The following is a 27,343-nucleotide window of genomic DNA, read 5'->3' on the forward strand; positions in this document are numbered from 1 at the left end:
CACACACACAAAAAAGGAACAAAAATAATTGTTTGCAGGGAAACAAATGTTATTTTTTTATTCCTATTTATAGTTAAAATAAATAAACCTTAAGTCAGAGAATAAGAGGAGACTAAGAGAAAGATACAACAAATTAAAGCACCACTAAGCACTATGTACAATATGTCCTTATTTGTGGCAGGTGTTTTGGGTTGGTTGAACATTTTTGGGTTGGTTGAACATTTTAGGGCCAGATTTACAAAGCATGGCAAAGTTGTGCACAGTTTATATGTTTCTCTCTAAAGAAAAAAAGTTCACCTGTCTTTATTTACATCTTACATAAAAAAATATTAATTCTCTACATCTTTATTTTATAAATTATTCAACCTTTATTTCAACCTGGTTAATACAGATGCTTACTTTTTACTAACACTCAGTTGTTCCGATCTGTAGTATAGTAAAGCATGCTTACACACAAAAATGTCCTTCCCAAAAGAGTACCACACACTGCCAGATCTTAATAGGATGCTAAATGAGGAAATAAAAAGAAATGTCCTGTCATCTACATTCCAGAAGTATAAATGGAGATAAGCAAGCTTGGAGAAGATTTGGCTTTATATGTACAGTTCAGGCAAAACAAAATGAAGAGTAAAGAAAAAGCTGTGGAAAGTGGCAGTTGTCTTGCCAGTCCACAGAAGTTTGTGTGTCCAGTTTAAGTGATACTTGTAAGCATCAGTAAGTCCAAACTGTTACTGAATATTGGAAGTGAAGGAAGGCGCCTAGGAAGAGAGGATAGACCGATCCTTCTTCTCATCTTTCCCTGGGGGTGATCCCATCAGCAAGACTGTGTCGACATGCACATCTTCATCATCTGATTGGACGACTTGGGTGTCCCGTCCGTCCTCATTGGTGTTCTGGCTGTTAGTGGAGGAGGTGGAGGACATGCGGAACTTCCCATCACAACCGTCAGTGTAGTGGAGAGAGCGTCCCTGGTTGATTACCTTATCGTTGTTGTTGTTTCCATGAACTACTGTAGGTGAAATGAAGGGGATATTAGACAAAAGATTTTCAGTGCTACGCTCAATATTGCAGTTAGTGTTGCCAGCTAGTATAGGGGAGGGTAAAAGCCTCGACTCTCTGCCAAATACTACACTATCAACATAGGATGGCCTCAGACTGGCGTCTCCCCTCCACTCACCTTTACCTGGCAGAGGGGAGGCCAGCACCCCCTCATCCCCCCCAGAGCCGAGGAAGACATCCAGTGCTTCCTGGTCAGAGATGTCCATGAGGTCCATCTGCTCCAGCATGTCCACATTAACCTCCATGGACGAGACACTGCCAATGGGAGCTAACAACAACCCAAGAGACAACCGTGAGTTGATTAGAGGCATATAATGTCAGCTTCACTTCTCATAGGAAATGTTTAGCAACATTTAGAAACTTTCACGTGTGCATATTGAACAAAAATATAAATGCAACATGCAACAATTTCAAAGATTTTACTGAATTACAGTTCATATAAGCAGATCAGTCAATTGAAATTGATAAGGCCCCAATCTATGGATTTCACATGGCTGGGCAGGGGTACAGGCCCAGCGAATCAGAATGAGTTTTTCCCCACAAAATGGCTTTTTTACAGACAGAAATACCACCCCCCTCCCCTCAGACGATCACGAAGGTGAAGAAGCCTGATGTGCAGGTCCTGAGCTGGCGTGGTTACATGCGGTTGTGAGGCTGGTTGGACGTACTGCCAAATTCTCTAAAACAACATTGGAGGCGGATTATGGTAGAGAAATATACATTAAATTATCTTGCATCAGCATGCGAATTGCACACTCCCTCAAAACTTGAGGCATCTGCGGCATTGTGTTGTGTAACAAAGATGCACATTTTAGAGTGGCCTTTTATTGTCCCCAGCACAAGGTGCACCTGTATAATTATCATGCTGTTTAATGAGCTTTTTTTAGGCAACACCTGTCAGGTAAGGATGGATTATCTTGGCTAAAGGAGAAATGCTCACTAACAGGGATGTTAACAATTTGTGCACAAAATGTGAGAGAAATAAGCTTTTTGTGAGTATGGAACATTTCTGGGATACTTATTTATTTTTGTTCAGTGTAATATGGCGAGTGGTAGAAAGTGAGTACTTGAATTGTGTGGACTTGGATATAGGGTTATGGATAGGGTTTGGGTTGAGCCATGGTTTGGACATTAATCTAGGGTTAGTGTTAGGGTTTAGCCAGGGTGTGGACATGAATCTAGTGTTAGAGTAATGGCTAAGGTAAGGGTTGTGCTTGGGTATGGACATGTGTGATGCTGACTGCACTCACGTCTCTTATAGTCATGAATCTGCAAGTGAGCAGAGGACAGGTAGACATCCACATCGTGCTGAAAGACCTCCTCAAAGAAGCGCTGTCGCTCTCTTAGTTTCATCTGCTGGGCTGCGTCCATTCCTGGGACCCTCTGAGCATGCTCGGTCTCCGCTGGCACAGAGAACAACAGAACATATCTGTCAGAAACTCTGGTCAAACAGGTCTGCAAGATCAACACTCCCCAAAGCTGCAACAAACAAAGTGATGGCCAGAAAGAGGTAACACTGAACCATAGGAACAAGAAATGACAGGAAAACTCAGCCTTTACTGTAATCTCAGGTTTTGGGGCTGTGAATTTTTGGCTTTTCATATCCTCTTGCAGACTTGTTTTCCTTGGTACCTCTCAGTAGCAGACACTTTTAGCATAATGTAGATAGAGCATGCATGTGCAACATTTCTTACTAATGCTTTACGGTGAAATATGATTGATCCTGTAAAACATATCATACATTCTCTCCTTTGTTTTATTCATGAAACAACAAGTTTTAGGAACTCAGTTGGGGTATCAACTTACTATTGAGAGTAAGAATAGTAGAATAACCCGGGTGCAATTTAGAAATGTGGTTTTGCATCAGCAGTTGTGCATTTTCTCATGTTATGTCAGTCACTGACAGTCAATCAATTAGCCATGTCAGCTAACAATTTTTAGATTGGTAAATTAGTCTAGCCAGCCATCTAAACTTGTAGTAATCATGGCCGAATCACGACCAAGAACACGAGAAGTAAGCAAGCTACAGAGCATTCGGAAAGTATTCAGACCACTTCCCTTTTTCCACATTTTGTTACGTTACACAGTCTTATTCCAACATGGATTAAATACAATGTTTTCCTCATCAATCTGGACACTATAACCCATAATGACAAAGCAAAAAACATAACTTTTTTTCAAATGTATTAAAAATAAAAAACATAAATACCTTAATTACAAAAGTATTCAGACCCTTTGCTATGAGAATCGAAATTGAACTCAGGTGCATCCTGTTTCCATTGATCATCCTTGAGATGTTTCTACAACTTGATTGGAGTCCACCTGTGGTAAATTAAATTGATTGGACATGATTTGGAAAGGCACACACCTGTCTATATAAGGTCCCACAGTTGACAGTGCATGTCAGAGCAAAAACCAAGGCTTGAGGTAGAAGGAATTGTCCGTAAAGCTCAGAGACAGGATTTTGTCGAGGCACAGATCTGGGGAAGGGTACCAAAGAATGTCTGTAAAATTGAAGGTCCCCAAGAACACAGTGGCCTCCATCATTCTTAAATGGAAGAAGTTTGGAACCAACAAGACACTTCCTAGAGCTGGCCGCCCAATCAAACTGACCAACCGGGGGAGAAGAGCCTTGGTCGGGGAGGTGACCAAGAACCCGATGGTAACTCTGACAGAGCTCTAGAGTTCCTTTGTGGAGATGGGAGAACCTTTCAGAAGGACAACCATATCTGCAGCACTCCACCAATCAGGCCTTATGGTAGAGTGGCCAGACGGAAGCCACTCCTCAGTAAAAGGCACATGACAGCCCGCTTGGAGTTTGCTAAAAGGCCTCTAAAGACTCTCAGACCATGAGAAACAAGATTCTATGGTCTGATAAAACAAAGATTGAACTCTATGGCCTCAATGCCAAGCGTCACGTCTGGAGGAAACCTGGCACCATCCCTATGGTGAAGCATAGTGGTGGCAACATCATGCTGTGGGGATGTTTTTCAGCAGCAGGGACTGGGAGACTAGTCAGGATCAAGGGAAAGATGAACAGAGCAAAGTACAGAGAGATCCGTGATTAAAACCTGCTCCAGAGCGCTCAGGACCACCCAGGGGGCAGGCTTCTCCCCCATACCTGAACCTGGCTTCACCTTTAACCCCAACACTTGTCACAAGTAAGGAGAGAGAGAGAGGTTTAGGGTAGGGCTGTTATGGTGATGGTAATACGTGACCGTTTAGTCACGGTAACTAGGCTTCTCCAAAACTGCACTCTGATGGTGCATATGGTCATTAGTAGAGTACCAAACTTGTTAACTGCCAGTTGCTAATGTTCTGGAACTCCGCACTCTGTCTCTCTAATCACACTGACATCAATGCAAATGTAATTAAAAATCTAATCAAACACTTCATGAGTGCCCATGAGCTCATGTTGCGCAACATTTCTATAGGCGTGATAAAACATGGCCTCTTTTAAAAAGAGGATCCAATCAGCTTCTATAGGCTAGGCCTACTATATTTATTTCTCAACTTTCCAAATATTAAGCACATTGCTTCGCTTTACAACAGGAGTATAGCCTACCTGGCTGGCATGAAAATAAACCACGGGGAAAAGCTCACCTATTCCGACAGGTGCATGATAATGGTCCATTCAAAATCATAACACATTTCACACATATATTATTTAGTATATGTAAAGACAAGATTACAATAGTCTGAGTGACAATATTATCATTTGTGAATGATGTATTATCACTTAATGACGCCCTGCATGTGCAGTAAGGTTCACCTTCCAACAAGACAATGACCCTAAGCACACAGCCAAGACAACGCAGAAGTGGCTTCGGGACAAGTCTCTGATTGTCCTTGAGTGGCTCAGCCAGAGCCTTGACTTGAACCCGATCGAACATCTCTGGAGAGACTTGAAAATAGCTGTGCAGCAACGCTCCCCATCCAACCTGACAGAGCTTGAGAGGATCTGCAGAGAAGAATGGGAGAAATTCCCCAAATACAGGTGTGCCAAGCTTGTAGCATCATACCCAAGAAGACTCGAGGCTGTAATAGTTGCTTATTAAGGTGCTTCAACAAAGTACTGAGTAAAGGGTCTGAATACTTATGTAAATGTGATGTTTCAGTTTTTTGTTTTTAATAAATTAGCAACAATTTCTAAAAACCTGTTTTTGCATGGTCTTTATGTGATTTTGTGTGTAGATTGATGAGGGGAAAAACCAATTTAATCAATTTCAGAATGAGGCTGTAACCTAACAAAATGTGGGGAAAGTCAAGGGGTCTGAATTGTATATACAGGGTCAGTTCGAATAGCATATTTACAATGTGCAGGGATACTGGAGTGATAGAGGTAGATAATGTATGAATAAGGGTATATGATAAACAGAGTAGCAGCAGCATATATGATGATTGTATGTGAGTGGGTGTGTAGAGTCATTATAAATGTGTGTGCATGTTGTGTGTGAGAGCAAATAAAGCGAGTGTGTGTGTGTGTGTGTGTGTGTGTGTGTGTGTGTGTGTGTGTGTGTGTGTGTGTGTGTGTGTGTGTGTGTGTGTGTGTGTGTGTGTGTGTGTGTGTGTGTGTGTGTGTGTGTGTGTGTGTGTGTGTGTGTGTGTGTGTGTGTTGGAGTATCAGTGTGCTTGAGTGTGTAGAGTCTTGTGAGTGTGCATAGAGAGTGCAAAAATAAAATACAACAGTCAACTCAGATAGCACGTGTAGCCATTTTGTTAATCTATTTAGCAGTCTTGTGGCTTGGGGATAGAAGCAGTTCAGGAGCCTGTTGGTGTCAGACTTGATGCACTGGTAGAGCTTGCTGTGTGGAACCAGATGGAATACTCTATGGCTTGGGTTTCTGGAGTCTTGAACAAATTTCCCAGACCTTCCTTTCACACTGTCTGATAGAGGTCCTGGATGGCACGGAGCTCGGCCCAAGTGATGTACTGGGCTGTCCTCACCATCATCTGTAGCACCATACGATCGAGGGCAGTGCTGTTGCCATACCAAACAGTGATGCAGCCAGTCAAGATGCTCTCATTGGTGCAGCTGTACTTTTTAAGGATTTGAGGGCCCATGCCAAACATTTTCAACCTCCTGAGGGGGAAGAGGTGATGTCACGCCTTCTTCACGACTGTGCGGGAGTGTGTGGACCGTTTTAAGTTCTTAGTGATTTGGACACTGAGGAACCTGTAGCTCTCGGCTCGCTCCACTGCAGCCCAGGTGATGTGGATGGGGGCGTGCTCACCCCTCCGTTTCCTGTACTCCATGATCAGCTCCTTTGTTTTACTGACATTGAGGGAGAGGTTGTTGTCCTGGCACTAAGCATAAACCCCTTTGGAGTCCCCATGTTGAGGATCAGCGTTGCAGAGGTAATGTTGCCTACCCTCACCACCTGGGGTCGATCCGTCAGAAAGTCCAGGAACCAGTTGCAGAGGGAGGTGTTCAATCCCAGGGTCCTAAGCTTGGTGACGTGCTTGGAGGGGACAATGGTGTTGAATGCTAAGCTGTAGTCAATGAACAGCCTTCTCACATACAGTTGAAGTCGGAAGTTTACATCCACTTAGGTTGGAGTCATTAAAACAAATTGTTCTACCGCTCCACAAATTTCTTGTTAACAAACTATAGTTTTGGCAAGTCGGAAGGACATCTACTTTGTGCATGACATAAGTCATTTTTCCAACAAATGTTTACAGACAGATTATTTCATTTATAATTCACTGTATCACAATTACAGTTGACTGTGCCTTTAAACAGCTTGGAAAATTCCAGAAAATTATGTCAGGGCTTTAGCAGCTTCTGATAGGCTAATTGACATAATTTGAGTCAATTGGAGGTGTACCTGTGGATGTATTTCAAGGCCTACCTTCAAACTCAGTGCGTCTTTGGTTGACATCATGGGAAAATCAAAAGAAATCAGCCAAGACCTCAGAACATTTTTGTAGACCTCCACAAGTCTGGTTCATCCTTGGGAGCAATTTCCAAACGCCTGAAGGTACCATGTTCATCTGTACAAACAATAGTGCGCAAGTATAAACACCATGGGACCACGCAGCCTTCATACCTCTCAGGAAGGAGACGCGTTCTGTCTCCTAGAGATGAACGTACTTTGGTGCGAGAAGTGCAAATCAATCCCAGAACAACAGCAAAGGAACTTGTGAAGATGCTGGAGGAAACAGGTACAAAAGTATCTATATCCAAAGTAAAACGAGTCCTATATCGACATAACCTGAAAGGCCGCTCAACAAGGAAGAAGCCACTGCTCCAACACCGCCATAAAAAAACTGACTACGGTTTGCAACTGCACATGGGGACAAAGAACATACTTTTTGGAGAAATGTCCTCTGGTCTAATGAAACAAAAATAGAACTGTTTGGCCATAATGAGGAAAAAGGGGGAGGCTTGCAAGCCAAAGAACACCATCCCAACGATAAGGCACGGGGGTGTTGTGGGGGTGCTTTGCTGAAGGAGGGACTTGTGCACTTCACAAAATAGATGGCACCAATGGGAAGGAAAATGATGTGGATATATTGAAGCAACATCTCAAGACATCAGTCAGGAAGTTAAAGCTTGGTCACAAATGGGTCTTCCAAATGGACAATGACCCCAAGCATATTTCCAAGTTGTGGCAAAATGGCTTAAGGATAACAAAGTCAAGGTATTGGAGTGGCCATCACAAAGCCCTGACATCAATCCTTCAGAAAATTTGTGGGCAGAACTGAAAAAGCGTGTGCGAGCAAGGAAGCCTACAAACCTGACTCAGTTACACCAGCTCTGTATGGAGGAATGGGCCAAAATTCACCCAACTTATTGTGGGAAGCTTGTAGAAGGCTACCCAAAACTTTTGACCCAAGTTAAACAATTTAAAGGCAATGCTACCAAATACTAATTGAGTGTATGTAAACTTCTGACCCACTGGGAATGTGATGACAGAAATAAAAGCTGAAATAAATCATTCTCTCTACTATTATTCTGACATTTTACATTCTTAAAATAAAGTGGTGATCCTAACTGACCATAAACAGGGAATTTTTACTAGGATTAAATGTCAGGAATTGTGAAAAACTGAATTGAAATGTATTTGGCTAAGGTGTATGTAAACTTACGACTTCAATTGTAGGTATTCCTCTTATCTAGGTGGGTGAGGGCCAGTGTGGAGTGCAATTGAGATTGTATATGGATCTGTTGGGGTGGCAAATTGGAGTGGGTCTAGGGTGTCTGGTATGATGGAGTTGATGTGTACCATAGCCAGCCTTTCAGAGCACTTCATGATTACAGATGTGTGCTACAGGGCGCTAGTTATAGTGGCACGAAGCCTTAGAGTTCTCGGCAACAGGAAGGATGGTGGTCAGTTTAAGACGTGGGGGTTACAGACCCGAACAAATAGAGGTTCAAAATGACTGTGAATATGTCTGCCAGCTGTTCTGCGCGTTCTCTGAGAACGCGGACCTGTATACCATCCAGCCTTGCTGTCTTGCGAGTGTTGACCTAATTAAAGACCTTACTGTCGGCCTCTGAGAGCGAGATCCCTCAGTCCTCTGGGTTGGTGGGGGCTTTCACGCATGGCATGGTTGTTATTGTTGAAGCGTGCATAAAATGCATTGATTTCGTCTGGTAGAGAGACATCGTTGGGCAGATCCACACTGTAGGCAGATCTCCACCGTCAATAGGGGGGCCACTAAAATGTTTTGCTGCGAGGTGTGGGGCCACCCAATCAAATCTCGCATAGGGCCCCCAAAATGCTAGAGCCGGCCCATTCTACATAAAGCTAATGCTTTTACTGTTGCAGACCCATAAATGTCCTGACCAGTGTGGACGGCTTGAGAAATCAAAACATACAATATTCACACAGTACCACAGTGTACTGTATTAATCACTCAACACCCACCAATTGCTTTGCAAATGTCAACTGTCAATTCCCTAAGTTAATCTTGTTTGGGATACAATGCAATCACATTTCCCACCTCATCAGCACCATTGTAATAAAGCAAAGTGCTGCTAGAGCCAGGGGAGGGGACAGCACACAAGTGTGATACGCAGGAGACAGGAAAGAGAAATGCAGGAACCCAGAATAACCTGAGGAATGCCAGTGTGTTCATGGCTCAGAGTAAATCAGGTTACATCACCTTTTATGGTGGGCTCCCTGAACACATCACGTATACAGACTGACCAAACATCTTCTTCCACTGTCAACATACAACTCAACCTGTAAACACAGTCACTCATGGATTAGCGATGGAATATGGACATCGTAAAGTGACATGTACACACATTTGAGCAGACAGCAGATTGATATACATTGGAGATTTCAACACAGCTCTGTAAAAGTGTTGCCCTCGCTCTCTCCTCTCACCACATCCATATATTGACCCCCTACTCTGAAAAAAAGTGTCTAGGGATTTAGGCATAATGAGAAGCTACAGGCAGGGAGTGCGCTAATTGGATGAGGTTTTTAAATTGGGAATAATGTAAATATTATCTGGCTTGTGCTGCGAGCACTGATCACACACAAGCAGTGGTGCTATTAGCAGCACAGTACTTAGGCTCCGAGCAGCTGAGGACAGAGAGGGATCAGGATAGAAACAATAACAAAGGAAAGAGGAACTAGGCCTTCGACCACAGGACTGCAAGCTCCAAATGGGTGTATGATTGTATTTTCACATCGTCTTCATAAAATGTTTTTTCTATCCTTGCTGAGTCATGGAATCACATGAAGCAGTGTTGCTTCTGTTTGTGTATGCCCATGCTTCTCAGTAAGCAAATGGTACAGTATAATGATAATACCAATGGTGTTCCTGGTTTTCCTTTGTATGCAGAATGATTCAAGGCCATCTGAAAAGGGCAACAGGCTCCCCCCAGTCCAGTCTGCTGTGTCAGCCCCAGCCTCCCTGTGGGTCTTGTGGAGTCCTCTGTCTAGTGATAGCAGGAGGCAGGCCTGTCACAGCAACTTACTGTCTCCTTCAGTCTGACAGCCCTGTCCTGGGGCTTCGGGTCAGCCGGGGAGGAGAGGGGAGACGCCTCACTCACCCCCTGGGCCTGTCTGTCTGTCTGTGTCTGTCTGCACCACTGGGCATCCGTGGGTAAACACTAAGACACTGAGCCGTGTGATGGAGAGCCTCTGACACCAGCCCAAGAAAACTCTCAGAGCTCCAGAGGCACAAAACCAAAACGACACAGCAATAATACAGAGCTGGTGAGATGTCTACTGCGTCCTGCCAAACATTAAATTAGTTATGTTCATAACATTGGTATTCTGTGTGCTCTATGGGTTACAAGTTAGCAGTCATGGAATTAGGCCACAACTGTGCTTCATCTTAGATTCTATTGCCCCTGATTCAGTTGCACTTTCTTTGAACCCACCCTCGTGAAGTCAACTTTACCCACAACATATCAGATCTCATTAGCTGTCACAACTGCTCTGTGTATGCACATGATGTAACTCGTTACATTGAGCAACATCATTTCATCTGTCACTTCTATTTCCTAACATAACTTGCAATGGTGTGCAGGCTAACAGCTATCTGACCAACTAAGCTAAACTGAGGCATGTAACAAGCCGATATAATTAGAGATATGTCTTTCACTCCTGAAGCAGTCTCTACTCTCCTCTCCTTTCTTGTCTTCTCTTCTCTTATCATCCCCTTTTCTCTCCCCTCGTGGTCATTGTTAACATCAAGTGATGAAAAATCATTACCCAGCCTTTAGAACTTTTTTCATTGTCATTTCCAACTCTGTATTTTCTAAAGGTCAAGTCTCCCAGAGCTGCTTTTTATGTAATCAACAGAGAGAGAGGATAGTGTCACTCTTTTTACTCCCCCGCAGAAAGCAAAGCATGGTGTGAGTGGTGGAGTTACGATTACGTCATGAAGTCGTACGACTGAGCCCACTGAAACACTCTCGCCATGCAGGCTGCTCTTCTTTCAGCCTCAATCTGGGAGATCATGTGAACTCATGGTGTGGGTCTACAGACATATACAATAGAAAACTCAATGGAAATCTAATACATCATCTGATTTCTCAAATTTCTCAATGCTAGGCTGAAAAATAAGCCTATTGTGATGTTTACTGCATCACTAGTGTGCACGGAACCCAAACGCATCATAATGTGATGTCATAAAGTTATTACCTGTAATGCATCATTGGTTTCTATGGAGACCTACAGATGTCGGATCTTAACTTGATCACTCTTTTGTCGCTCATTGGGATCAAGGCTTGCAATCAAAATCATTTTCTCTCTCACTTGCTCAAATGCTAGGCCTAGGTCCTATTACTGCAACATTCAAATGTACAAAAATGTATCTGAAATGCAGCCATACACATCGACAACCGTCATTTTATAAAGCTTAATAATACAAGATAGACATTGGTCTCCACGACATAAAAGGATCTAGTGGATCCTAAGGGTACGAATGGAGTTTAATTGGGTGGTCTAGCGGTTAAGGCCAGCATGCACATATAGGCCTACTGTATCAGTGTGGGTTTGATTCGGGCCCACGCCTTTCTGGCACAAATAACTCGATGTAGTTACACATCTCAAATATGGACAGTCCAGGGTTATTGTACCCCCGAGCTTGACAAGAGATGCCCATACCAAGCACTTTTGGATAACACAAATAGGAAACAAAATAATAACAATCAGTCGGTTACACCAACATTAGTTCCCATTCAGACAAAGCGTTGGGTAAATTGCAATCGTAGATTTGCCGTGATAAACAAGAAAATACTTTATTTCTACTGTACGGAATGCTTGTCAAACAGATAAAAAGCCCTTAGTCTGTTCAAAAAGGACAAATATGTTGAGATGACAATACCAACTAGAGGGCGAACATATCTTGAAAGACGTTGGTTGCAAGTAGGACACCGACATAGGCGGTGTTCGAGACGATCAAAACCATAATGTACCATGGGTAAATTGTGACTCACTGATTGATCTACAAATAATAATACTAATAATAATGTCTAGTTATTTGTGATGCAAGGTTCTTTGTAGATTAGTCAGTCGGCAGTTGCCTGCACTGTCGGCTGCAATGTCGAACAAGCCCATCATCTTTTAAGAAGCGACAATGAGGTGAACACTAATGGTTGCAACAGCTGTACGGGTGAATTTAGCACAATACAGTTTAACGAGACATCAGCTGGCAATAATAAGGGTGCTGCCTTTTGAGGCAGAATTTGTAGGCAGTACGTCAAAATTGGCATGTCCCAATCCTGTGTATCCTTTGACGGGGAGGCTATCCCATAACACCTTGCGGTGAATTAATGGTTGGCAGAAGTCCACCGCTTGGGAAAACATTTTCCAGAACAATAAGGAATAACTTTTGAAATGTAAGTATAACATTTATTTACCAAATGATGTTCAATAAATTGCTTTCATATAAATTTGGAATTTAAATGTTGAGTAACTGGTGTTTTGCCAAGCGAACTAACTAGCTAACACGTCGGACATGATAGCTAACTAGCAGGCAATCTCATCCTGCCTGTTGGCTGTTTTAGAGATGAACAATTAAACTAACTCATTGTAGCATCAGAAATGTGTCAATTGTGAAGACCCAGACAGTTTTTTTAAATTATGAATTGGTGAACTTGCTATTCAGTTAAAGACTTGTAGCAAATTCGTTTTTCCCCCCAATTGTTTTCAGGGACTAAAGTGGACAACTGATCGCATTTCCCTCCATTGCATTGGCTTGGCAGGAAAAAACAGTCCTGCCCGATTCTTTTGGAGGCAAGACATTTTAACGGCTGATGAAAAACGTAGGAAATGCAGCCAGCGGCGTTCGGTTCAATCTAGGCTTGTTAGCCAGCTGATGAGTCTATTTTGCTAGCTAGCTGCAGGCAGTGTCTGTCTACCTAGATGTAAACAACTTAACCAAGACAAAAAATATACAGAACTGTTGACAAAACAATTGAATATTAATAAAGGTAGTTGTGCCTTCAGCAACTTGAATCAGCACTGAAATTTGAGTAGTGAGGTTCATTTCTTCTCCCTTGTCTGCTTGTTCCAGGTGGAAGGACATGACACCCTGCAGATGTAAAGAACTTGTGAACCTCCCAACCACCATGATAGTCACCAATGGATGTAGCTTACATTAGGATGAAGTAGCCTAGGCCTTCTAATCTAGTTTCCATCATATCACCTTTCAATATTACTTACCAACGAATATAAAAGCATATCTTCAACATCGGTCTAATTTAATAATATACATGGGTGTGATAGTTGTATGAATTAATCCCAGTGCAAGCCTACTCATTATTTAAAAAAAAAGCATGATTAGCTCTAATGCAATATTAGCTTCACAGTGAAACCACCACTATTCTGGCTATTAATCATTCTTAAACAGTCAGTAAAATAGATTATTTAGCCATCTCAAAAAATTGTAGCCTGTATGATATCATGCATGCAAGCTTACCTGGCATGTCCACAACGATGCAGCAGCAGACCAAGCAATATGCTAGAGGACCCTATACTGTAGGATAATTATTCTGGTAGGTGTCAACATTCATTCATTAGGTACCAGGAGATCGATATTGTTACTTGTTTACTTGTTATTCATGTCAGATATTTCCATTTTGGGATAGTTGTTCACTGAATTGCTCATCCTGCTACAGTGGCTACAAACAATGTGGATGGAGAAGGAAATGCATTGTCAATGGCCAAGGTGTACCCTTTCCATGCATACTAAATGTTTTTTTTGGGGGGGGGGATTCTTATGACATTGCCAGCAGTAAGATTTGAGTTCAATATCCAAAAATACAAGGGCTGTCACTTTCTATTTTCTGACAACAAAAAACAGCTGTGCCCTAAACAACTCCTCAGGCTTTAACAGGGATCCAACATCTGTGACACATCATAATGGTTACATCCATATAAAAGCCCATTGCTTTCAAAGCTTCGCTCACATTGCTTTCAGAGAGCGTCTCAGGAGTGTTTGTCTATTGCATTTCGTTGTACAAAAACTCAAGACCGACACGATTGATAGCCGAATCTACTAAGATAGGTCAATCCCAGAGTGACCCGACTGCCCCTGAAGGGCAAACTGATCAGGAAAAAGATAGGGTAAAATTAAAATATAAGAAGAGCAGTTTATTCATGTCTTCCAGTCTACTGCTGACCTGCTGTGGGGTTGGCTCTGGCAAGAAGGAAAAAACAACCAGGATCAAACTCCTCTGAACATAGAAATCTAAATGACAACCACAGTAGACCAACATCGTCTGTTTCACATTGTAGGTCTATATTTGCCTCGTGAAGATGAAACAGAAAAAAGCCACCCAACCAGACCTCAAGACCCCAGAACCTGACGATTTAAAAAGAATGAAAGATGCTAAGGACCAAGAATGCTGACCAAACTCCTACAAATCAACCAGATCTGCCTCATTCAGAGGAAGTGGGAAAAGAAAGATCCAGATCAAGCCTCTACAACCTACACACCAGACCTTGACTATGACACAGCCAATAACAAAGATCTATGGACTGAAAATCTGCCAGATCTCTGACACAGCACATCAAAGACTCCCATCAAGGAGATCAGGATTCTTCCAAACTGGTCTCCTTGTCCTGTGGTCACTGTCCTCACTTTTCTCACAGCCTTACGCCAAAGTAACCCGGATACTTCCAGAGTCAACTACAACTCCAACCTCCTCACAGTCATGGACTCACAACTGTCAATCCTGCTCCTCACCATCATTCCTGAGGAACAGCAAAGGTCCCCAGGAATCTCTATTGGGCTGGCAGCTGCTTGGTGTGCCATCTCCATCACCTACTCCTTCGGTCGACAAAAGAACCAAGACCACTGAGGAGAAACCATCTGGCAGCCCTGACAGTGGACATGAAGTGGAGAGAGTTTCTTCAGCGAGAAGTTCCATGACGCCTGACATCACAACCAGGGCTGAGACACCGGCGCTTAACAGCAATACAGACAACTGCATCTCTACGGCAACATAAACACATGATCAGACCCCAATCTCTGTTACGCCTAGTAATTTTAACCTTTGTAATTTATAAATAAATGCATATTATCATAACAATATAAGATAAGGGTAAGATAAAATAGGCACAACAATACAAACTAAATGTTAGCTCAAGCTCTTAACATTTGTCAAAAAAAAGAAAAAAAGAAACCTCAGTGGATCAGGGTCTCTTTACAATGTCCCCCGTCAGGTATAGATGGCATTCAACAAGGTCACTGGAGAGGTCTGCATGCTCAGACCAGAGCTATTCAGTGTAGGCATGGGGAAAGAGAGTGACTCCTTTTTCTCTTCTCACAGTCTTACACAACCAGATATGCCACTGTGTTCTCTCATAAGGGCACAGTGGGAGCCATGCTGACAAAGCAAGATGCCAGACAAAATTGAGGCCAGGCATCTGAGGAGGATGTCCAACATGAACTTTAATTCGTTTTGATTTCTGGAATATCAAAACATGCCATGGTGCATCTCAAAATTCTGGTGAAATGACCAATGTCTGAGGGCTCTTTTTTAAAATGTCTTAGATGTAAAGTCCCCTGTTTTGGGGACCTGCGTGGTTATGGTTCCAGTTCCAACTGACATTTCACTTATATATTGATATGTGGTCACCATAGATCAAAATGGCTTGCAATGAGCGGTAACTCTAATTTTCACAGGAGTATGTTTCTTCTGTCTGTGTGAAGTCCATCAACTCCTGGCTGAACCCTACATCGCAGCATATCCTTACATTGTAATATGGTTTCGCCACTGTAGCACATTCAGAGATCGATTTATAGCCAGTAATCTAAAAATTATTTATGGATTTTAAACAAAAAACACTTTCTGTTTGTCTTAGACGAACATGATTAATATGAGATGAAAGGCAAGTTCCTAACAAGTTCAGGAAGCCAAGTTCTGTGAGACGTTCACAGCGATGGGGGCAGATGTTTTGATCAAGAAACCTTTAGAAAATATGCACATTTTCTCTGAAACTAAATATACGAGGTGTAATCTACTAGTTAGTCATTTTATAAATTGATTATACTATATTTAGAAGTAATTTTAAGCCTTATTCATAAACTCAGCAAAAAAAGAAACGTCCTCTCACTGTCAACTGCGTTTATTTTCAGCAAACTTAACATGTGTAAATATTTGTATGAACATAACAAGATTCAACAACTGAGACATGAACTGAAAAAGTTCCACAGACATGTGACTAACAGAAATGGAATAATGTGTCCCTGAACAAAGGGGAGGGGTCAAAATAAAAAATAACAGTCAGTATCTGGTGTGGCCACCAGCTGCATTAAGTACTGCAGTGCATCTCCTCCTCATGGACTGCACCAGATTTGCCAGTTCTTGCTGTAAGATGTTGCCCCACTCTTCCACCAAGGCACCTGCAAGTTCCCAGACATTTCTGGGGGGAATGGACCAAGGCCTCACCCTCAGATCCAACAGGTCCCAGACGTGCTCAATGGGATTGAGATCTGGGCTCTTCGCTGGCCATGGCAGAACACTGACATTCCTGTCTTGCAGGAAATCACGCACAGAATGAGCAGCATGGCTGGTGGCATTGTCATGCTGGAGGGTCATGTCAGGATGAGCCTGCAGGAAGGGTACCACATGAGGGAGGAGGATGTCTTCCATGTAACGCACAGTGTTGAGATTGCTTGCAATGACAACAAGCTCAGTCCGATGATGCTGTGACACACCACCCCAGACCATGACGGACCCTCCACCTCCAAATCGGTCCCACTCCAGAGTACAGGCCTCGGTGTAACACTCATTCCTTCGACGATAAACGCGAATTCGACCATCACCCCTGGCGATACAAAACCGCGAATCGTCAGTGAAGAGCACTTTTTGCCAGTCCTGTCTGGTCCAGCGACGGTGGGTTTGTGCCCATAGGCGACGTTGTTGCCGGTGATGTCTGGTGAGGACCTGTCTTACAACAGGCCTACAAGCCCTCAGTCCAGCCTCTCTAAGCCTATTGCGGACAGTCTGAGCACTGATGTGTGTTCCTGGTGTAACTCGGGCAGTTGTTGTTGCCATCCTGGACCTGTCCCGCAGGTGTGATGTTCGGATGTACCGATCCTGTGCAGGTGTTGTTACACGTGGTCTGCCAGTGCGAGGACGATCAGCTGTCCATCCTGTCTCCCTGTAGCGCTGTCTTAGGCGTCTCACAGTTCGGACATTGCAATTTATTGCCCTGACCACATCTGCAGTCCTCATGCCTCCTTGCAGCATGCCTAAGGCACGTTCACACAGATGAGCAGGCACCATGGTTATCTTTCTTTTGCTGTTTTTCAGAGACAGTAGAAAGGCCTCTTAAGTGTCCTAATTTTTCATAACTGTGACCTTAATTGCCTACCGTCTGTAAGCTGTTAGTGTCTTAACGACGTTCCACAGGTGCATGTTCATTAATTGCTTATGGTTCATTGAACAAGCATGGGAAACAGTGTTTAAACCCTTTACAATGAAGATCTGTTCAATTATTTGGATTTTTTACGAATTATCTTTGAAAGACAGGGTCCTGAAAAGGGACATTTCTTTTTTTGCTGAGTTTAGTTTGTTGAATAGGAAATACATAATATAAAATTTTATATTCTCATATTTGTATTATATTTGTACTGTGTACAAAAGTGACTACACCTCAGCCATTTATAAATATTTTTACCAGAATGTGAAATTTTAACAGAATTACTGGTTATTGTTTATGGCCCTCTCATGATAAATAATTACTTTTGGGGATTAAATAGATAACATTTTTGATTACATATATTTAAATTTAAGAGGTTTAAAAAGGTCCAATGCAACTATTTTTAATCACAATATCAAATAATTTCTGGGTAACAATTAAGTACCTTACTGCAAGAACTTTGCTAGGACTGTCTGGGAGTAGTCTGAGTGGGGAAGAGAACTGAAAATATGCTGTTATTGGCAGAGGTTTGGAGAAAAAAAAATATTGGTCTATTAGCTCATTTACACCCTGGTGATGTCAAACTCCATCCCACCAAAACAGGCTGAAATTTCTTTTCAAACAGCTTTTACACTGAAAGTCCGTTATCATAATTTTCAAAATGTCTGAGTATTATTCCTACCTCATAGCGTGGAAGATATATATTTTTTTTTAAATGAAAATCAAATTTTTGACTGCACAGGCCTTTAAAAAACCTAATGCAATGGTAAATCTTAGCGATGGCAATAGCGCTATAGGTCTGGGTGTGTCAAAAATATTTTGGGTAATTTCACAATGGGAATTATGGGCGCAAATAGCTGATAGCCCAAAAGGGCTGGGTTTTGATGAGTAAATAAGTTGTAGGTGTGTTGAAGCGTGGCCCTTCACTGGTCAATAAGAACATGCTCCATGGCTAAATATGTGCTTGCTTGAAGTTTTGTATCTACAGTCTTTTGTTATCAGTTCCAATTTGAATGTTTCTCTGTTCTACACTGAGTGTACAAAAGATTTGGAACACCTTCTTAATATTGAGTTGCACTCCCCTTTGCCCTCAGAACAGCCTAAATTTGTTGGGGCAGGAACTCTACAAGTTGTTGAAAGTGTGCCACAGGGATGCTGGCCCATGTTGACTCCAATGCTTCCCACAGTTGTGTCAAGTTGGCTGGATTGCCTTTGGGTGGTGGACCATTCTTTATACACACAGGAAACTGTTTAGTGTGAAAAACCCAGCAGAGTTGCAGTTCTTGCCACACTCAAAGCAGTGCACTTGGCACTTACTACCATTCTCTTTCAAAGGCACTTACATCTGTGTCTTGCCCATTCACCCTCTGAATGGTACACATACACAATCCATGTCTCAATTGTCTTAAGTCTTAAAAATCTTTCTTTAACCTGTCTTCTCCCCTTCATCTACGCTGATTGAAGTGGATTTAACAGGTGACATCAATAAAGGACCATAGCCTTCATAGCTTATGTCATGGAAAGAGCAGTTGTTCCTAATGTTTTGTACACTCAGTGGAAATAGCCAACAGAAACAAAATAACAAAATGTAGGCCTATCCCATGTTTGCTAAATATGTTGAACATGTTTGCAGTCCACATTGTTGTAAGTAATTGCAATAAGAAAAATAATATTTTTAAAACACAGCATTAGCACTGATACAGGCCTACTGTACTCTAAATTGTAATTATGTCTGACACGGAACCCAAACCGGCTGCGTGCGTGTACCATCGTGCGCCATCGTGCATAAATTTATTTTGTCCCCCCACATCAAACGCGATCACGACACGCAGGTTAAAATATCAAAACAAACTCTGAACCAATTATATTAATTTGGGGACAGGTCAAAAAGCATTAAACATTTATGGCAATTTAGCTGGCTAGCTTGCACTTGCTAGCTAATTTGTCCTGTTTAGCTAGCTTGCTGTTGCTAGCTAATTTGTCCTGGGATATAAACATTGAGTTGTTATTTTACCTGAAATGCACAACGTCCTCTACTCCACCAATTAATCCACACATAAAACGGTCAACCGAATCGTTTATAGTCATCTTTCCTCCTTCCAGGCTTTTTCTTCTCTTGACTTTATATTGCGATTGGCAACTTTCACAAATTACGTGCATTACTGCCACCGACCTATTTCGTCTTTCAGTCACCCACGTGGGTATAACCAATGAGGAGATGGCACGTGGGTACCTGCTTCTATAAACCAATGAGGAGATGGGAGAGGCAGGACTTGCAGAGCGATCTGCGTCAGAAATAGAACTGACTTCTATTTTAGCACTTGGCAACGCAGACGCTCGTTGGTGCACGCGAGCAGTGTAGTCAGCCTGTGAGCCATGGACATGCTAAGCGTTGACAATAAGCACGATTAAATTCACTTATGACAAGACCTAAAAAGATGATGAATAATTATAATAAAATGAAACTTCTTTTAATTAAGCTATGTCTAAATACAGTGACAGGCATCGTAATTGCTCCCCATGGGCATATGATATTGAGACAACGTAGGCTATAGAGGGTTTAATGAATATCTAAAAGCTGGAAAATAGTCAATATAAAGAGAAAAGGGGAATGTCCACTCACCGTTCTACTGCTTCCAACTGTTTCTGTCTCATATCGTGGAGACTGCATTCACGGTAAATGCTGCATATGTCGGCTCATTCGTAAATTACCATTCATTTCAATCGCTTCAGCTATGAAATTGAATATGACCCGCCACGCTAGTGTAGTAGATCCTACAACCTGGTTGACATTGATGCATTGATGTATTTTTCTTAGAGGCCTGGGACCTGGCTTATACATGAGCTAAAGGGAGAGTAGTTAAATATGCTTTTCTATCTATTCCATTTTGTTACCATTTAGTCACCTTAATCAATAAGGTCTGGGAAACTCACAACTGACCTTTTTAACCTCTGATCAGTTTCCTAGGTCACACAATGATGTGATCACAAATGTCTTGGATTGATGAGATCACTTTTCCGGTCAGTCATTCTCCATCCCCCCCCCCCCCCCCCCCAGTTCACACCACAAGCGATCCAGTGTGACAGCCAGCAGGCAACACAGAGTGGCTATTCAGGAGGGAGGAAGAGGAGGGTGGGCAATGAGAGAGGACTGGGACAAAAAGGATGAAGGCAGATTGTCAGACTTTCTTACAGAAATGTTTTTTCACAGTTTTTACTCACTCCCTCCCTCTCAGTGAATGCAGTGGGAGTTGTGGGAAGGACAGAGCATAGGATTAGGGCTCAGTACCAGCTGGATGTGTGAAATGGGTCGGATTCAGAAAGAGCCGGACATGTCAGCGTGCCAACTCTACCTTCCCACACAAAGACAAACACAGATCTGACAGTAAAAACAGAAAGAGACCTTTCAGAAATACAAAATCAGGGATGTGAGGGAGTGGGCCTGGGCCTGATTCTGAAGACCTGATGCGAGTGAGAGAAAGTTATTTTACTCCATGGGCATTTAGGGAAGGGTAGGAAGGGGTATCCCATTACATCAACAACGCGCTGTCCCTCCCTGTATTCATCCTCACATTAGACCTTAGTGCTAGCCAGATACTGAGATACTGAGAGGGTGATGACCGGAAGAGCCTCAGAACAACAAACAGTGTTTGGGAACAAAACATGGATGATTAGCTTTCCAGATGATCCAGATGCTTTTGGGTTTTAGATCTTTCACTCGCGCTGCTGGTTTGTGGCCCTGCTAGAGCAGCTCTGAAACTAAAACCCTTATGGGAATGGCCACTTCCTTCTGTGCAAACTGATTATAGACTAGTTTGCCAGACTCTCATTTTGAGGGAATTCTCTGCCATACAGCAAATTAAACCAGTGTTAAACCAAAACCACAGGCATCATTCTCATATCTCCCAGCATGCTCTATTGCAGGTAGATTTTTGACATTGTTTCAATAACCACATTTTTGATTAATTAATGTTATGCTACTTATGTATAACATACATTTTGCTAAACTAATCCAATCTGTTACTTGGATTTATTGCACCCATTACTGAAATGGTTGTTCCAGTTTTCATGCTTTAGGTAGTCTCATATCTTAGTCTTTCCAACCCGGCAGTCATTCTAAATTTGGAAAGAAAATTCAAAATGTTGGAATTACACATCACTTTGCAAGTCTCTCACCCTCTCTCTTTCTCTCTCCCTCTTGCCCTCCCTCCCTTCACCAGGCAGTGACTCCTGACCAGATGCATCAGGACCAACAAGACGTGATGTAATGCTGTTTGGGGAGATGAGACTGACCTTTTAATGTTGCTGAGGGTGTGGGAGGGCGACAGGAAACATTTTATTTTAACATGGACCATCTCATCACTTGTTCTGGAGTTTGAGAGGAGTGAAGTCAGGAGGGAAAGTGGACAAAACACAGAGAGGAGTGAGAAAGGTCAGCTAAAGAGTAAATGTTTCAATAGAAGTACAAAGAAGGTGGGAGAAAGAAGGAATGTAATTTTACATTTTTAAATGTAACCTTTATTTTACCAGGTAAGTTGACTGAGAACTGGGGAGGATTAGGTGGCCATGATGGTATGAGGGCCAGTTTGGGATTTTAGCCTGGATACCAGGGTTAACACTCTTACAATAAGTGCCATGGAATCTTTAGTGACCACAGAGAGTCAGGACACCCGTTTAACATCCCATCCGAAAGACGGCACTCTACTGAGGGTAATGTCCCCAATCACTGCCCTGGGGCATTGAGATATTTTTTGGGGGACCAGAGGAAAGAGTGCCTCCTACTAGTAATCCAACACCACTTCCAGCAGCTTCTGATCTCCCATCCAGGGACCGACCAGGACCAACCCTGCTTAGCTTCAGAGGAAAGCCAGCAGTAGAATTTAAAAGAGAAGCAAAAGGATTTGGTGTGGAATAGACAGGGAGAGCCGAGAGAAAATATATGACAACTCTGATTGGGGCTCATTAGCTGAGGATGTCTTGCTGTTTTGACAGGATGTATTTTCTGCTGCTCTCATCATGACATTCCACTCTCAGCAGTCTAGTAGCTGGCTAAAGCTGGCACTATGGAGATCACCAGCTGGCCATGACTGCCTGTAACTGGAAATTCACTGGATAAACTGCTGCGAATCAGGGGGCAACATTTAAACAGCTTCAGAAAAACAAGCTTTACCATCAGATTATATGAAGCCCTGTGCAATTACTTAGTTCATTGAAGAGGTTTGGTAGGTGGTAAACTGACCTCAGTGGCAGGCAGCAGCCTCCCTTTCATAAAACAGAAGATGCCTCGTCGTTTTTTCTTTACGCTGCTTATTTTGGGTAATTTTTTTGTATCTTCCTGCTCTCTCTCCGGAATCTCCCATTTGGGCTTGGTTCCAATTGCAAAGAGAGTGAATTATTGATGGTGAGAGTTGAGCAGTGTGTGTGTTTGTTTGGATCGTGTGTGTGGGGGAAGCTTTTTGCAATGGGTTGAATCACAGCCTGGCACCACCACATACCCCACTCTGTAAACACCACAATGACATTATGAATCCCCTCCTTCCCCCAGCACAAACATACACACCCCAGACAATAGGGCCGTTTATGGGTCAGTCAGCCTCAGCCACATAGTGCCCTCTTGTGGTCCATGAGCAGACTACTGGTCCACAATGGACCCAAGCAGCTGACATCTGAGAAATGTCTCCATTGGACTACACTCACTCACCATGAATGTACAGGTTTTGCCAGGAGTGTTGTGAGGGAGTGGATGTATGTGTCGGTCAACTGAACTCCCTCCATCGTGAGTTGAAGACTCCTAGTCATAATCACATGATAACTCATTACCAGCCCTTTAGCAACACATAAACTATCCCATTGTTCATCTTCCCTGGTGTTCCTGGAACCTATTTGTTGTGGATCCTCTTTTTGTGAGGAATAGTTTACATTGCTATTTTCATATCAGTGGGCAGTGTCACTGAAATGTTTGGCTAAATGCAATAGAATAGTTCTGGCCTTGCACTGATCTATTCTGTTGTTGTTAGTATTTCTCAAATCTTGTGCTGTCATGAGCCTGCCCAGCTAGCACATAACGTTCTGAGAACCACATGTTTCTTATAACTTGTTGAGAGCTTGGTTGTCCTATGGTTATTTTGCATACAACCTTTTCACAATGTTCTGGGAATGGTGCAGTATACCCAGCTAGCACATAATGTTCTGAGAACCATAGGTGGGAATTTAGGTACTTCAGCATAATGTTTTCTACAGGTTTCCTCATGGTTCTATTTAAAGTTATGTTCTTTGAACATTAAGAAAACTTTCCATGAAAACCACAAGAAAACATTAGTATTGTTCAAAGAATCATATTATTTTAAAACATACAGTACCATTCAAAAGTTTGGGGTCACTTAGAAATGTCCTTGTTTTTGAAAGAAAAACACTTTTTTTGTCTATTAAAATAGCATCAAATTGATCAGAAATACAGTGTAGACATTGTTAATGTTGTAGCTGGAAACGGCAGATTTTTTAAGGAATATTTACATAGGCGCACAGAGGCCCATTATCAGCAACCATCACTCCTGCGTTCCAATGGCACGTTGTGTTAGCTAATCCAAGTTTATCATTTTAAAAGGCTAATTGACCATAAGAAATCCCTTTTGCAATTATGTTAGCACAGCTGAAAACTGTTTTTCTGATTAAAGAAGCAATAAAACTGGCCTTCTTTAGACTATTTGAGTATCTGGAGCATCAGCATTTGTGGGTTCGATTCCAGGCTCAAAATGGCCAGAAACAAAGAACTTTCTTCTGAAACTCATCAGTCTACTGTTGTTCTGAGAAATGAAGGCTATTCCATGCGAGAAATTGCCAAGAAACTGAAGATCTCATACAATGCTGTGTACTACACCCTTCACAGAACAGCGCAAACTTGCTCTAACCAAGTTTGCGCTGATTTATGAATAATGAATAATAACTGTATTGTTGTATTTAATTAGCTGAAGGCCGTGAGGCCGATACGTAAGCTTATTAAATTTCAGAGATACTATCAAGAGCAGTGTGCGGTTTCCTTTTTCCTTCATCTTGTTCAACTGTTGCCATGCACCTGCAAAAAAGATTGCTCAGATGTGCGAGTGCCTGTTGAATGTTGTATTTAATTAGCTACAATATGCCTATAGGCATTAATATGTACCTAGTCTGAATCCGGGGTTGTTTTTCACCAAGCAGAAGGTGGGATTTTTAAATATTTTTTATTTCACCTTTATTTCACCATTTAGGCCAGTTGAGAACAAGTTCTCATTTACAACTGCGACCTGGCCAAGATAAAGCAAAAGCAGTGCGACAAAAACAACATCACAGAGTTACACATGGGATAAAAAAAAACAGTCAATAACACAATAGAAAAATCTGTATACAATGTGTGCAAATTAAGTAAGGAGGTAAGGCAATAAATAGGCCATATTGGCAAAGTGATTACAATTTAGCAATTAACACTGGAGTGATAGATGTGCAGATGAGGATATGCAAGTAGAAATACTGGGGTGCAAAAGAGCAGATAAACAAAAACAAATATGGGATGAGGTAGGTAGTTGGTTGGATGGGCTATTTACAGATGGGCTGTGTACAGGTGCAGCGATCGGTAAGCTGCTCTGACAGCTGATGCTTAAAGTTAGTAAGGGAGATATAAGTCTCCAACCAGTGATTTTTGCAATTAATTTCAGTCATTGGCAGCAGAGAACGGGAAGGAAAGGCGGCCAAAGTAGGTGTTGGCTTTGGGGATGACCACTGAAATATACCTGCTGGAGCGTGGGCTACAGGTGGGTGTTGCTATGGTGACCAGTGAGCTGAGATAAGGCGGAGCTTTACCTAGCAAAGACTTATAGATGACCTGGAGCCAGTGGGTTTGGCGACGAGAGCATACAGGTCGCAGTGGTGGGTAGTATATGGGGCTTTGGTGACAAAACGGATTGCACTGTGATAGACTGCATCCAATTTGCTGAGTAGAGTGTTGGAGGCTATTTTGTAAATGACATTGCCAAAGTCAAGGATTGGTAGGATAGTCAGTTTGACGGATGATGGAAGATTTGTTCAAAACTAATTAGGAGGACTTGGTCTTTGATCTGAGGGCTGCATAGATGAAAGGATCTGAGTGGAAATACACATGTGCACGTACATTAATACATATAGATACACCCCCCCTCATAGCAATCAAGTTGTTCTCTCACCTAACCTCGTCCCCAGGCTAATTGCTACCGAATAGCATTAGAAAGATAAATATCTGGCTGATCAAGTTGTTGGTCAGGTATGCTTGGGGAAAAACTACAGTATCTACACTGCAGCTGTAGCAGTCAAAGTTAAATGAGTACAGGTGAACTAAAAACACAGACTTGTGTTGTGACTATCTCTCCATCCTACAGTGGGCTGTGTCACTATGAGGACAATACCAGGCTGTGTCTGCCTCGGTGGGAGGCTGGCTCCGTTTTAAAGGAGCACTCTGGCAGCAACCATCCTGTCTGTGACCATTCAATACCAACTGCGCACTCACTTCATAATTCTCAGCCCGTCACCTAACTTTTCAACAGTGTGACAACAGCTGTTCAGTCCTCCAAGCCAACACAAACCACAAACCTCCAAACATAACATTCCCACACAATGCAGTCCATACAGGCAGGACACTGGGCACCGGGACTGATCAACGCAACAGATGGAAGATGTCTTCTCTCACAGTCATGTTCTGATCCAATTTAGCCCCAGACACCACTGACTGACTGACAAATTAAATGACCCCTATCTGGGTTTCTCTGTGAGAGCACCGTCTATAGGACAGTCTGTAGCCCTATGTCACTGCAGTCAATCTGTTCCCATGAAAGATAGACACACAATCTCATTAGGAGTTAAAGATTTATGTCAGTGAAACCAATGGATGCCTTTGTGGCCCCAAACCAAAATGAGAATATATCCCTTTAAGAACCCTCAGTGGCTTGAGCAGAGTCCCACTGATTACAGCGGGACAGTATATATGGTGACGATTCAACATTCTTGTCTTTATTTGGTCAGGAAAGCATGTATAGTATGTCAGCCTTAGTAATATCACAAACTGCAGGTCCTTACCACATCGGCTGAACATTCAAAACAGCCAACACCGACACTGACACACCAACACATTCTTTGCATTAAATGCTCAAACATCACCACCACCAACAACACCAACATCAACAACAACAACATCAACCACAACAACAGCAATCCGTATTTCACCCATAATTACTTCAACAGGTTCTGTTGATTGTGGCTTGATTTATGTTTCTCTTCCCTAAATATTGAATGTGTTTGTCTGTCTGTAAAAGCTAAAGCAGATAACCAAATATGGACAGGAATTTTTTCTATGTATCTTTCTGCTCAGCAATAGGGGGATTACAGTAAATGAACCTATGTAGAAGGTTAATAAAAACAGTACAGTACAGAATAAATGACAAAAATGATCTGTAATAACCTATGGCGTATTCACACAGTGACACAGTCTTTCCAACTCCTACACATTCAAGCAGTTGTTGAGAGAGCTAAAGAAGCTGTAAAGTTACTCACAGGGTAGACGCTTGTTGTGGAGGTTTGCCCCAGATGAGCTCATGGTGCTGGCAGCTTCGGACAGAGAGCTGCAGAATCAGATTAGATGTGCTGTTGAGGAGGACTGGAGGGTCAGGTCACACAGTCAGGCACAGAGATGCGATGAGGTGGGGAACAATCAGCCCTGCAGAGCTTTAGCAGGACAGCTCATCGCCCTCCTCCTCTCCTGGGACAGAGAGACAGAGTCAAAGCACTCCCAAGAAAGTCACTGGCTCTCTCAAGCACACGCTCTCTCTTCTACAGGACCCTTCTCCCTTAGTGTACTCACTCAGTCAACTAAAGTATTTGGATGAGGACAGCAGGTTATGGCTTGTGGAGCATACCAAGTGGTCATTCACAGAGGGAGG

The 27,343-nt window shown here is 42.5% G+C and overlaps 1 protein-coding gene and 1 long non-coding RNA gene across 5 annotated transcripts; one reads left to right on the plus strand and one right to left on the minus strand.

Moving 5' to 3' along the window:
• Positions 1 to 31: 31 nt before the first annotated feature.
• Positions 32 to 27,343, minus strand: LOC139535606 (dysbindin-like). 4 transcript variants are annotated; one of them, XM_071335189.1, is made up of 5 exons: positions 26,958 to 27,293; positions 21,699 to 21,773; positions 2,310 to 2,462; positions 1,178 to 1,327; positions 32 to 1,009 (listed from the first exon to the last, which is right to left on the minus strand). In XM_071335189.1, exons 3-5 carry the CDS (start codon positions 2,428 to 2,430, stop codon positions 759 to 761), a joined length of 522 nt encoding a protein of 173 aa, XP_071191290.1. In that variant the 5' UTR covers positions 2,431 to 2,462; positions 21,699 to 21,773; positions 26,958 to 27,293; the 3' UTR covers positions 32 to 758. The 4 variants fall into 4 exon arrangements, with proteins under 4 accessions (XP_071191290.1, XP_071191291.1, XP_071191288.1 ...); XM_071335190.1 differs by having other exon boundaries at positions 1,184 to 1,327; positions 26,958 to 27,274; XM_071335187.1 differs by lacking the exon at positions 21,699 to 21,773 and having other exon boundaries at positions 26,958 to 27,343.
• On the plus strand, positions 12,039 to 13,001 carry LOC139535607 (uncharacterized). The gene is made up of 2 exons (XR_011667163.1): positions 12,039 to 12,370; positions 12,685 to 13,001. It is a non-coding gene; the product is annotated as an uncharacterized lncRNA (long non-coding RNA).

The sequence above is a fragment of the Salvelinus alpinus genome, chromosome 12, assembly GCF_045679555.1.
Source record: "Salvelinus alpinus chromosome 12, SLU_Salpinus.1, whole genome shotgun sequence".
Classification (NCBI taxonomy): Eukaryota; Metazoa; Chordata; class Actinopteri; order Salmoniformes; family Salmonidae; genus Salvelinus; species Salvelinus alpinus.

Coding starts and splice junctions, on each gene's coding strand:
- LOC139535606 (XM_071335187.1), bottom strand. CDS start 27,000: ATGAGCTCATCTGGGGCAAACCTCCACAACAAGCGTCTACCCT. Junction 2,463..26,957: donor CCACAACAAGCGTCTACCCT/GTGAGTAACTTT, acceptor TCTCTGTGCCAG/CGGAGACCGAGCATGCTCAG. Junction 1,010..1,177: donor CTCCCCTCTGCCAGGTAAAG/GTGAGTGGAGGG, acceptor TTTCACCTACAG/TAGTTCATGGAAACAACAAC.